This window comes from Gymnodraco acuticeps, unplaced genomic scaffold (genome assembly GCF_902827175.1).
Source record: "Gymnodraco acuticeps unplaced genomic scaffold, fGymAcu1.1, whole genome shotgun sequence".
Taxonomy (NCBI): Eukaryota; Metazoa; Chordata; class Actinopteri; order Perciformes; family Bathydraconidae; genus Gymnodraco; species Gymnodraco acuticeps.
In genome coordinates, this window is record NW_022992036.1 from 123742 (window position 1) to 137461 (window position 13720).

Here is a 13720-nt window from a genome sequence, read left to right on the forward strand (position 1 = left end):
ACGTCTCATCCTTTTTTTCCCCATGCTGCTTTTTGTTAACGATCGTCGTGGTGCACGATGGGTTTTCTTTATGGCACAGATAGTTGTAAGGAGCTCTCAGACTGCGGTTACATGTGTGTTATGAATTATGGAGGCCTGTAATGAGCGAGGAGAGCTCCTGGTGCAAACGTTTGTGGAGAAGTGATTGAAAGTACATAATGCAGAGAGAAAAGAGTGTTCTGTGTCCCAGGTCAGTTTTAAAAGTCATCAGAGGGGGGAAGTAGTGGAGTAGAAATACATCGTTACTGTACTTAAGTACATATTTCTGGTATCAGTACTTTACTCCACTACTTATTTCTCTGACGACTTTTTACTTTGACTTCTTACATTTTGAACACAAATACATGTACTTTCTACTTCTTACATGTTGAACTCAAATACCTGTACTTTCTACTTCTCACATGTTGAACCCAAATACCTGTACTTTCTACTCTTACATGTTGAACACAAATACCTGTACTTTCTACTCTTACATGTTGAACACAAATACCTGTACTTTCTACTCTTACATGTTGAACTCAAATACCTGTACTTTCTACTTCTTACATGTTGAACCCAAATACCTGTACTTTCTACTTCTCACATGTTGAACTCAAATACCTGTACTTTCTACTTCTTACATGTTGAACTCAAATACCTGTACTTTCTACTTCTTACACTTTGAACTCAAATACCTGTACTTTCTACTTCTTACATGTTGAACCCAAATACCTGTACTTTCTACTTCTCACATGTTGAACACAAATACCTGTACTTTCTACTTCTTACAATTTGAACTCAAATACCTGTACTTTCTACTTCTTACATGTTGAACACAAATACCTGTACTTTCTACTTCTTACATGTTGAACTCAAATACCTGTACTTTCTACTTCTTACATGTTGAACTCAAATACCTGTACTTTCTACTTCTCACATGTTGAACTCAAATACCTGTACTTTCTACTTCTTACATGTTGAACTCAAATACTTGTACTTTCTACTTCTCTCATTTCCCAAACAGCTGGTTCCTTTAGTTTGAATGTGTGTTTGATGCGTGATCATTATTCGTTAGAGTCATTGCGTGCCTATTGATTTGAACACGATCCGTGTATCCATCATTTCCTGGTCTTCTCTAAAGAAGAGGAACCAATGGAAACGTTGTCATGGTGCCGTTGTTCAGCATGGAAACATTCATTAGCTAACAATGACATTATTGTTCTATTAATATAAAGGGAGGTCAGGTACTCTTTAAAACTGCTGCTAGTTATGGGGACTTTTTACTGAAGTACATTTCAAAGCCTCTTTACTTTGACTTGAGTAAAGAAGTTTAGTCAGTACTTCTACTTTTACCAGAGTATTTTTAAACACGAGTATCTGTACTTCTACTTGAGTAAAGGATGTGTCTCGAGCCGCCGTCGATTTTCCGATTTATATATTGGACTGATTAGTTTTGTAGTTCAATCTGTGCACAACCTTTTCCTTCTGGTATTTTCAAATTGACAATCGAACACCATGAAAACAGACAAAAAGTGATAATAATGCAGAAGGTAAAGAGGGTTCTGAGTCTCAGGTCAGTTTTAAATATCATTATCCAAACTCCCAAGATAGATGGATAGATCTCGAGCCGACCCGTCGATTTGTTCAATCCAAAGAGCTCCAGACAGATAGTTGTTTGTGGACAAATGATTGAAAGCACATAATAACGAGTGTTCTGAGTCCCAGGTCAGTTTTAAAGGTCACTATCCATCTCCCAAGATAGAGTTTCGAGCCGATCTGTCGATTATTTTCCAATCCAAAGATCTCCAGACAGCTTTGAGTCTCGAGGCCAACAGAGGAATGGTTTGAGAGTTCCTCAGCTGCACTCCTCACAGTTGCATGCGAGGATGTATCTGTACGTTGCGGTGATCCTTGTTCCTCCGGAGCAGCGCAGCCTCACCGCCTTCAGCTTGGAGGAGTGGGGTCTGCAGCAGGAGCAGGTGCTCTTGAAGGGCTGTTTGAGCACCGAGCTGAAGGAGATGAGCGGGTCTGAGCGTGTGGAGCGGCTGCAGTGACCCTCGCAGCGAGCCAGGAGCACCATCTGAACACAGCAGGAAGAAGAGTTAGGACGACATCAAATAACATTACAACGACTCCCTTTCCTCTCCGAAACACAGAGTTAAAGGCCCCTATTATGCAGTAAAATGTCTACATTTCACCACATTATATAACGTTATTGTAGAATGATAACAACAGTAGGAGACAGTAGCTTTCAGGACATTTCAGATGCATGATTTCATCAAGATTCAAAGGTTTTATTGTCATATGCTCAAAGCTTCAGTGTAGACATGGCAATGACATTCTTCTGACCTGAGCTCCTCCATCGATGCAACATATAGAATAAAATACAAAAATACAAAATAAAAATAGTGCAAGAAGTCTATATACATGTCAATAGAATATGATATGTACAAGAACAGAATGTGAAATTGAATAATGTGCATTAAGACTAAATTAAATACGATTTATTGTGGTGATAATGAGAAGTAAGGGCCTTTAGATTAGCAATGAACCTCAATACTGCTTTCAGTTCAACAGCATTTAAAGAGTGAGACACTGAGATGATGCACGCGTATAGAGTGGTGCAGTGACGCATCCTAAAACCAGGAAGTAAACTCCTTCCGGTTCCTTCGACAAAAAAGCAATGCAATTCTCCATAGGGTTTAGGAAAATAGCTGGGAATAAGGTCTGTGGTCGAAATCCTTTAAGAGACGGATCACGTTTTGTTCAGCCGGATCATCTCCACATGTCTACCCTACTTTTATCATTTTCTATCGATTCGATTTATGATGATTATACTTCCGGGTTTTAGGACGCGTCACTGCACCACTCTATAAAACACCAGACATTAAAGTTACGGCAACGATTCTCCTTCATGCAACAAAAGAAAAGCCCGACGTGTTTAATGAGTTTAAATGATGTGGTTGGAGACTCCAACTTAAAAGCAACAGCCCACACTTTAATTGGATTTGCATTTTATTCCCATTATTATAAGCGAGCCAGAAGCACCATCTGAACACAGAGTTAAGAAGACATCAAATAACATCACAACGCCTCCCTTTCCTGCCCGAATCCACTTTGCGTCTTTGAGTTTCTAGAAAAGCTCGATATAAGTGTCATGTATTATTATTATTAAGACCCTCGACTGGCCTTATGGCTGTGAATGCATCCGGCCCTTCTCACATCGACACGGTTCAAACATATGATGTATCTTAAATATCATGTTAGCTACTTTTGTTATGGCTTGCCTCTTATCTGCCATGTCACTTTTTCTGCAACGCTGTACGGGGCTAATAAAGGAATTCTGCTTCTGGAATCAAGTACTTCTGTACCTACATTTAAGGGCCAACGTGTCTCCCAAAGCAAAACATTTTAGATATACATGTAAAGCACTATGAGTATGGACAAAAAGTTGCCTGGGTTCAGGTTCAGGTTATTTATTTGTACCCGTAGGTAGATTCTGTTTGCAGAGAAAAAGACAAGGGGTCCATCCTGGCACTAAAAACAAACACAAACAGACACATCTCTAATAAAAGGACTAGTAAAAGTACAAGTATACCCTGCTCAAAATGTTTTTAAAACATTTTAAGAAGGAAAACACTAGTACAAACATGGACATTCAAAATTCACAATTAAATAAATAAATACAAATAGGCATCTGTGTGACGCTCCTCTGATGTGTTAATTTGTGCAATAGCTGCTGGGATAAAACTGTTTTTATACCGCTTCGTTCTACTCCTTGGGACGAGTAACCTGCGGCCCGAAGGAAGAAGCTTGAATTCTGAGTGCAGAGGGTGGAGTCATCGTCTAATATGGAGCTGGATAACCGCTTTAACTGCCTGAGCTACAGGGTCTCCAGGTTTATCACTGCCTGAGGTACAGGGTCTCCAGGTTTATCACTGCCTGAGCTACAGGGTCTCCAGGTTTATCACTGCCTGAGGTACAGGGTCTCCAGGTTTATCACTGCCTGAGGTACAGGGTCTCCAGGTTTATCACTGCCTGAGGTACAGGGTCTCCAGGTTTATCACTGCCTGAGGTACAGGGTCTCCAGGTTTATCACTGCCTGAGCTACAGGGTCTCCAGGTTTATCACTGCCTGAGCTACAGGGTCTCCAGGGTTATCACTGCCTGAGGTACAGGGTCTCCAGGTTTATCACTGCCTGAGGTACAGGGTCTCCAGGTTTATCACTGCCTGAGCTACAGGGTCTCCAGGGTTATCACTGCCTGAGGTACAGGGTCTCCAGGTTTATCACTGCCTGAGGTACAGGGTCTCCAGGTTTATCACTGCCTGAGGTACAGGGTCTCCAGGTTTATCACTGCCTGAGGTACAGGGTCTCCAGGTTTATCACTGCCTGAGGTACAGGGTCTCCAGGTTTATCACTGCCTGAGGTACAGGGTCTCCAGGTTTATCACTGCCTGAGGTACAGGGTCTCCAGGGTTATCACTGCCTGAGGTACAGGGTCTCCAGGTTTAGCTGTGGCTCACCAATCAGTCTGCTGGACCACTTTATGATCGGACTCAGAGAGTTTCTGCTCCTTAAAATCAGGTTACCAAACCATGACATTAATGCTTCTCATCCTCACCTTGGCTACTTAACATTAGGTTACATTAAATAAACATAATACCACACTTGCCACCATTATTTTTCTGGGGTTAATCAAGCAGTCTTTAATGATTTGCTTCAACACACAAACAGATTGCTAGGTAGCTCGCTGATGCCGGCAATTGTCACTTCCAGTGAGAGCGGCTATGTGTGATCTTAATAATAATAATTATAAATTGTATTTCTATCGCGCTTTTCTTGAACCCAAAGATGCTTTACATTTGGGAAGGAGGGTAGACAAACAAAACTAAAACAAAACTAAAAAGAAACGAAGAAACAAAACAGAAAAGCAGTCAGGAGGAAGTTGATTGAGAGGGGGGGGGCTTATGGATACAGAGTTGACGTAGGGAGTTCCAGAGCTTCGGGGCTGCCACAGAGAAGGCTCTGTCCCCGAAGCTCCGGAGTTTGGCCTTGGGGATGGAAAGCAAACCGGCTGAGGTGGATCTGAGGGTCCGGGGTGGTTGGTAGAGGATGAGGAGGTCAGTGAGGTAGGGGGGGGGGGGGGGGGGCAGATGGTGGAGGGCTTTGAAAGTGAGGACCAGGAGTTTGTAGTGGATGCGGTGAGAGACGGGGAGCCAGTGGAGTTCTTTGAGGACCGGGGTGATGTGATGCCATGATTTGGTGTGGGTGAGGAGTCTGGAGGCTGCGCTCTGGACATGCTGGAGTCTACTGAGGGATGTGGAGCTGATGCCATCTTAGACCCGCTAGATCTTAGACCCGCTACTCAGTCAAAAATTCACACACACAAATCACAGTGCATGAAATGGCAGTGTACTAAGAGAGCAGTGTACAGCTTGCTGAAAAAAACACAACTATTGCAATCCGAGCTCCAAAATGGTGAAACCATTTGTTCCCCATCGATATCAGGACAGAAGAAAGTGTACATATCTTACTTGGCAAACAGAAAGCCACTGTACATTTGCTGTTTTGAGTTTGTATCTTCGATTGCACACATTGTAAATGGGCGTCGGCTACATGCAATGACATCAGAAGTCATTTAAACGGGGGATTTTGAGGACGTGCAGGCGCTGTCAGCGATGACAAAGGAGATTTTTGTTGACTACGATGTTAAAATGAGCAACCTCCCAGATTCAGCCTTGCACCTGCAGACTGGGAGATAACACACACACACAGACGCACACACACACACACACACACACACACACAGACACACACACACACACACACACACACACACACACACACACACACACACACACACACACACACACACACAGGATTTGTTATCGTGGTCTGGGATCAATCAAAGACGATTTTTCCCTGATGTCAAATGTTCAGTATTTAAGATGCTGGCCTTATTTTCAGATGAGTTCCTTGTGTGTCACTGCGATACAGTCCACGTGTTCCTGATGCAGATTAAAAAACCCACCACAGGAATGAACGATAAACATGTCGACAGTGAAGTGTAGTCTATTTGTTAATGATAAGTAAAACAAATTAAGTATTTTCCAAGAACTGTTTGAATGTTTCTCAAAACATGTTGAAGCTTTTGTGGATTTCAAGGTCCTGTTTGAACCATAAACCCAGCTCAATTAAATGCAAAGTTACTTAAAGTGCTTAAGTGGCTTTGTGTAAGTATATTTAGACAATTACTGGGTTATAGTGTGAATAATTTAAAGCAGGATAACCATGACTGGAAAAATGCATAGTGTCTGTATCAGGGATACAAGTGGCTGAGGGGACGAAACCAGTGTATTAAGCTTTACCCAAGTCTGACCAGCCACCTCACACACACGCACGCACGCACGCACGCACGCACGCACGCACGCACGCACGCACGCACGCACGCACGCACGCACGCACGCACGCACGCACGCACGCACACACACACACACACACACTTCTAATTCAGGATTCAGGGATTTGTTATCGTGGTCTGGGATAGATCAAAGACGATTTTCCCTAATGCATACAAATTGTCTCGTGTATTAAGCTTTACCCAAGTCTGACCAGCCACCTCACACACACACACATACACCCACCCCCCCCCCCCCCCCCACACACACACACTGATTAGTGGCGTTCCTCTGTGGGTCACTACATTCCTGTCGCCTCTCTAAACAGACTCCTGTGTCCTTCTGTCAGCTGCTGTGTGTCGCCACCCGTGTTCCCACTTTGACAAAAGCCTGTCTGGGGCCATGGCAGGGTGACACACACACACCCACCCACACACACACACACACACACACACACACACACACACACACACACACCACACACACACACACACACACACACACACACACACACACACACACACACACACACACACACACACACACACACACACACACACACAATCACACACACACAATCAGGAGTGTTGTCGCCACTTTAAGACCATTTGTCTTTGTCCTAGATGAGGATCAGACTGTCTGCTGCTCCTCATTCATGATGACTGACTTTGGGAAAGTAATATCTACAACACTGAGTATAAACATAATTCCCGTACAAACTACAGGCAGGTTGAGCGTAAGTTTCAAGTTTCAAGGCTTTATTGTCATTAGCACATTAGCTACAGTGAAGATATGTCAATGAAAAACTGAAGTCACAAGCTCCTCCAACAATGCAACATGAATATAGGACATAAAACAAATACAACTGATAAAATAGTGCAAGAGAATGTTTTGAGATGTAAGGGTTAGTGGTTCCAAGATAATAGAAGAAAAAACGCCTCAACACTTTCTTTGAGATGCAATTTCCATTTGTTTTGTATATTATTTGTGAATTGTATGTCGTACTGTATTTAGTCAGTGTTGTTTTATTCGCCAGTGCCAAAGACCCATTTCCTTTTCATGTAAATCTAATTGAATCTAGTTGAATCAACTTTGGATGAATTCTTCAGCTGTGGTGCAATGTTTTAGTTTGACTGAAACATTAACTACAACTATTTATGAATTTGACGAAAAATAATCCCAAATGATTTAATTATTTGATAATCTTATATTCTTTGTTTCCAGCCTTTCGATCGTCACAATTTGCTGTTGAATTGTTGAAGCTCTCAATTCTGAATTTTCTCGGGAGTGAAAATGAAACATTGATTTTGAAATTCGGTCAAGAAAAACAACTTTAATGAACCTTGATTGGTCAGGATTGGATTGTGTGAGTTGTCTACGAGACCTACAGCTGTGAAAATGTTCTCATAAACATGGTACAACTATTTTTTATATTTAACATAATATAAGTGTAACTACATATTTAGATAAAACTCAAATATAAATAAAAACCTCCTCGAAAACAGGGACATGAATAGAATGTAAATTAGTTAATTACCTCAAGTACCACTTTTATTTGAGGTATTTGTAACTAACTTGAATACTTCCACTTTTTAAGCCACTATTATTGAACTCATACTGTATAAGTAACTTTGCAGATTAAGAATGTATACATGATATGAATATAATACGTTAAAGAAACACTCTTGCAGGTGTTCACTGTGTGGTTTGAACACACTGAGGTGTATTACAGTCTCTGCGCCAGGCGTCCCGCTGGTTTTCCATGTACTGTAATAGCAATCCTGACTCACGCTGAGTGTGTGTTCAGCCCTGACTTCCCTGAGCTGTGGTTTGGCCACCTGCTCCACACACTCAGAGCCCGAATATTAAAAAAAGACCAAAGAACGGATCACTCACGCTCGCTGAACAACTGCACGACAAAAAGGGGAAACCGAGAGCCCCATTTTCCACGAGAGCCAGAGATGGCAAGAGTACACACATCCTTTGCTCAAGTAGAAGTACACACATCCTTTGCTCAAGTAGAAGTACACACATCCTTTACTCCAGTAGAAGTACACACATCCTTTACTCAAGTAGAAGTACACACATCCTTTGCTCAAGTAGAAGTACACACATCCTTTGCTCAAGTAGAAGTACACACATCCTTTACTCCAGTAGAAGTACACACATCCTTTACTCAAGTAGAAGTACACACATCCTTTGCTCAAGTAGAAGTACACACATCCTTTGCTCAAGTAGAAGTACACACATCCTTTACTCCAGTAGAAGTACACACATCCTTTACTCAAGTAGAAGTACACACATCCTTTGCTCAAGTAGAAGTACACACATCCTTTGCTCAAGTAGAAGTACACACATCCTTTACTCCAGTAGAAGTACACACATCCTTTACTCAAGTAGAAGTACACACATCCTTTGCTCAAGTAGAAGTACACACATCCTTTGCTCAAGTAGAAGTACACACATCCTTTACTCGAGTAGAAGTACAGATACTCGTGTTTAAAAATACTCTGGTGAAAGTAGAAGTACTGACTAAACTTCTTTACTCAAGTAAAAGTAAAGAACTTTGAAGTGTACTTCAGTAAAAAGTACCCATAACTAGCAGCTGCTTTAAAGAGTACCTGACCTCCCTTTATATTAATAGAACAATAATGTCATTGTTAGCTAATGAATGTTTCCATGCTGAACAACGGCAACATGACAACGTTTCCATTGGTCCCTCTTCTTTAGAGAAGACCAGGAAATGATGGATACACGGATCGTGTTCAAATCAATAGGCACGCAATGACTCTAAAGAATAATGATCACGCATCAAACACACATTCAGACTAAAGGAACCAGCTGTTTGGGAAATGAGAGAAGTAGAAAGTACAAGTATTTGAGTTCAACATGTAAGAAGTAGAAAGTACAGGTATTTGGGTTCAACATGTAAGAAGTAGAAAGTACAAGTATTTGTGTTCAACATGTAAGAAGTAGAAAGTACAGGTATTTGAGTTCAACATGTAAGAAGTAGAAAGTACAGGTATTTGAGTTCAACATGTAAGAAGTAGAAAGTACAGGTATTTGAGTTCAACATGTGAGAAGTAGAAAGTACAGGTATTTGAGTTCAACATGTAAGAAGTAGAAAGTACAGGTATTTGAGTTCAACATGTGAGAAGTAGAAAGTACAGGTATTTGTGTTCAAAATGTAAGAAGTAGAAAGTACAGGTATTTGTGTTCAACATGTAAGAAGTAGAAAGTACAGGTATTTGTGTTCAAAATGTAAGAAGTAGAAAGTACAGGTATTTGTGTTCAACATGTAAGAAGTAGAAAGTACAGGTATTTGTGTTAGAAATGTAAGAAGTAGAAAGTACAGGTATTTGTGTTCAACATGTAAGAAGTAGAAAGTACAGGTATTTGTGTTCAACATGTAAGAAGTAGAAAGTACAGGTATTTGTGTTAGAAATGTAAGAAGTAGAAAGTACAGGTATTTGTGTTCAACATGTAAGAAGTAGAAAGTACAGGTATTTGTGTTCAACATGTAAGAAGTAGAAAGTACAGGTATTTGAGTTCAACATGTAAGAAGTAGAAAGTACAGGTATTTGGGTTCAAAATGTAAGAAGTAGAAAGTACAGGTATTTGGGTTCAACATGTAAGAAGTAGAAAGTACAGGTATTTGGGTTCAACATGTAAGAAGTAGAAAGTACAGGTATTTGGGTTCAAAATTTGAGAAGTAGAAAGTACAGGTATTTGGGTTCAACATGTAAGAAGTAGAAAGTACAGGTATTTGGGTTCAACATGTAAGAAGTAGAAAGTACAGGTATTTGGGTTCAAAATGTAAGAAGTAGAAAGTACAGGTATTAGTGTTCAACATGTAAGAAGTAGAAAGTACAGGTATTTGAGTTCAACATGTAAGAAGTAGAAAGTACAGGTATTTGGGTTCAACATGTAAGAAGTAGAAAGTACAGGTATTTGAGTTCAACATGTAAGAAGTAGAAAGTACAGGTATTAGTGTTCAACATGTAAGAAGTAGAAAGTACAGGTATTTGGGTTCAAAATGTAAGAAGTAGAAAGTACAGGTATTTGGGTTCAACATGTAAGAAGTAGAAAGTACAGGTATTAGTGTTCAACATGTAAGAAGTAGAAAGTACAGGTATTTGGGTTCATCATGTAAAAAGTCATCCGAAAAATAAGTAGTGGAGTAAAGTACTGATACCAGAAACATGTACTTAAGTACATTAACAAAGTATTTTGTAATCCACTACTTCCCACCTCTGACGAGAGCGTTTCACGTGACTCAACGGCTCATCAGTCTCTAGACATGAAGTGCAAGTCCCTGAGTTGACGAACACTTAAGAGAAGGAAACATTGTGATAAAATAGGGAGTCATTTGGTAAATGTCCACTCTCTCTTTCTGTCTTCAGCCCATCTCTCTTCCTTTAGTCGCTGACAGAGAGACGTCCACTTCAGCCAAAACTGAGTCCCAGCTGAGGCGCAGAATATGTCTGCAGCGTGGCTTATGTCCCACACACACACACACACACACACACACACACACACACACACACACACACACACACACACACACACACACACACACACACACACACACACACCACACACACACACACACACACACACACACACACACACACACACACCCACACACACACACACACACACACACACACACACACACCACACACACACACACACCACACACACACACACACAGGCTTTACAGAGAGAATGGGGTAAAAACAAACAAAACCTCGTAGTCAAAGTTAGACTTGCCATATCTCTAATATCCAGCAGGGGGTGACTCCACTTGTTGCAAAAAGATTGTATAGAAGTCTATGAGAAAATTACCCTCACTTTTTCCTGAGATAATCTAGTAATTGTATCCTTGAAAACCATTTGTGAGGAACATACAACATAGCTTGGAATACTTTTTAGAGATCCAACTCCACTGGTTGCAAAAATAAGTCAGATTGTATAGAAGTCTATTAAAAAATTAGCCTATTGTTCAGTTCATTTATAACCTAAGAAAACCATTTCCTGATGAGTTTCTGGTCCTGTTTCAAAGTGTTCATTACAATGAAAGTTATTGTGCAATCTTTCCGAAGAAAATGTTGTAGTTCTATCCTCTACACATGAAAAACCATTTGTAAAGAATATACAATACACCTCAGTAGAATAAATATAACTGCAAGATCCAACTCCACTGGTTTCAAAAAGAAGTCAGATTGTATAGGAGGAAAAGGAGGCTTCTTTTCACTTTATTTATTACCTCAGTGAACATTTTCCTGATCAGTTTATGGTCTCAATCTCTAATTCTAAGTGTCCTTCAATACAGTATGGTGTTTATATTCAAATACATTTGCCCATTGAGAGTAAAAAAGACCACAGTTCATCTTACAATTTTTACCTTTTGACAGTTTGTGTTCAGACTTCATGAGAGGAAATTAATACATTTATTAGGTCTAAAAAGGTTGGATTTGGTTCTACTTACCGCGACCCTCTTATGTCATTATGCATTACATTTAATTTAGCTGAAGCTTTTATCCTCGTAAAAAGTGCAATAAACTCTTAAGGTGCAAACTCAGAACAGCCAGTGCTGGTGCATACGTTTCAAATGACCTAAACCCTTTAAGTACAAAAATGTTATTTTATGTTTTGTGTTAGGTGTCACTTCTTGTTCAAGGTTTCCAAACCACAGGCCGCAAACCTTTGAGAAAGCCTAGTAGGAATATAATAATGTGTCTGATGAATAAATGATGTTTTTGGATTCTTTGTTTTGGCCACTGCTCCGGGTTTTCTTTGCTTCTCTGAGGTTTGACTTGGAACAAAATGTTTCCCTGATATTTCTAACAAATTCGTTTTTTTTGTCAGTTGGCCGGTTTCCTTAGAAAACTTGATATTAAATAAGTGAACGGGTGATTACTATTAGGCAGATTCTTCTCTTTGTGCTTTAATTACTCATAATGTATAAATAAGTCTATACAATGTGTAAACATAACGTGAAGTATAATCAAAATAAATGTACACTTTTAAGGGGGGAAACACGTTCTACCAATCCTTTGTAAATGTAGATGTCATTTTCCTTGTTTAGATCAATCGTAATGTTTAGGGTTTATTTAATAATGTTACTAATATTAAAGGTGGGGTAGGTAAGTTTGAGAAACCGGCTTGAGATACACTTGTTGTTATATTCCATGGAATGCTCTTAACATCCCGATAGCAATGAATATATTAAATGCTTTGACAATAAATCCATAACAACATATCATCTCTGGAAGCCGTGGCGCTGTAAAAAGCACGACCAATCATCTGAGCCGGCCCGGCTAAAGTAACTGGATGGCCTACCTGCCTGTCAGCCTTCCATCTGGGCACAAACTTATCTCGTGCCCTCATTGGTCATGTGCGCGTTCGTGTGTGTTGGAGGAGGGGCTCTGTGAGGAAGTGGCACATTTCTTCCGGCTGTGTATTTTCAAATTCTAGCGCACTCGAGCTGGTTTCTCCAAAATTACCTACCCCACCTTTAAACTGTTCTTCATAGAAATATGGGTTTAAGAAATCTGTCAATGTAAAGTCATGAGTTTGTTTTGGTTAGCTTAACCAAATTAAATAAATGAATACATACAAAATAAATAATATCCATTAAAAATTAATGTATTTAATATTCTTACTAATGATAACATGGTGTTTATATAAATATGGGTTCAAGGCTGTCCAGAGACTACAGATGAAAATGGCACAGTTACAGAAATGTTGATTAATGTGTACTGTTAAATAAATGAATAAAAAATAAAAAATAATATCCAATCAAAATGAATGTTCCCTCACCTTGGAGTTGCACTTGTAAATGGGGTGTGTGATGGTCTCCACAAAGTGATGCCTCATGCAGCGTTCAGGGTCCGAATCTCCCAGGTGGGGGTTAGCGTTATCGTTGGCTTTTTTCCCGCCTGCAGCCTCCACCATGCCCAGCAGGGGGCAGCACATCAGGACCAGCAATAGCCATGAGAGAGGGGGCACAGAAATGAACGGTTTCATGATGGGACCACCCCAAAAAGTCTCCTCACGGGACGTCCAAAAATGTCTTCTTTTATTCCTGCTTTCTCAGTAGTAGTTGTGTTTGTTTCCCACAAAATAAAATGGGATTTGGGAGGGGGAGGGTGGTCTTTATTTGATCTGTTTCTTATTCCTGTTAGTACAGCGGGGGCTCAAGGTCGTTGAGCTGAAGGGAAACAGGTAAGAGGAGGAGGAAGGTTTTTTTTTTCATTGGGACGCTCCATTCCCCCGCTGTCTGGATCCACCGCAGTCTG

At 40.4% G+C, this 13720-nt stretch overlaps 1 protein-coding gene across 1 annotated transcript; it reads right to left on the reverse strand.

Moving 5' to 3' along the window:
* Positions 1–1198: 1198 nt before the first annotated feature.
* ndp (norrin cystine knot growth factor NDP) lies at positions 1199–13713 on the reverse strand. The gene is made up of 2 exons (XM_034201658.1): positions 13242–13713; positions 1199–2098 (listed from the first exon to the last, which is right to left on the reverse strand). Exons 1-2 carry the CDS (start codon positions 13446–13448, stop codon positions 1874–1876), a joined length of 432 nt encoding a protein of 143 aa, XP_034057549.1. The 5' UTR covers positions 13449–13713; the 3' UTR covers positions 1199–1873.
* Between the last annotated feature and the right edge of the window lie 7 nt (positions 13714–13720).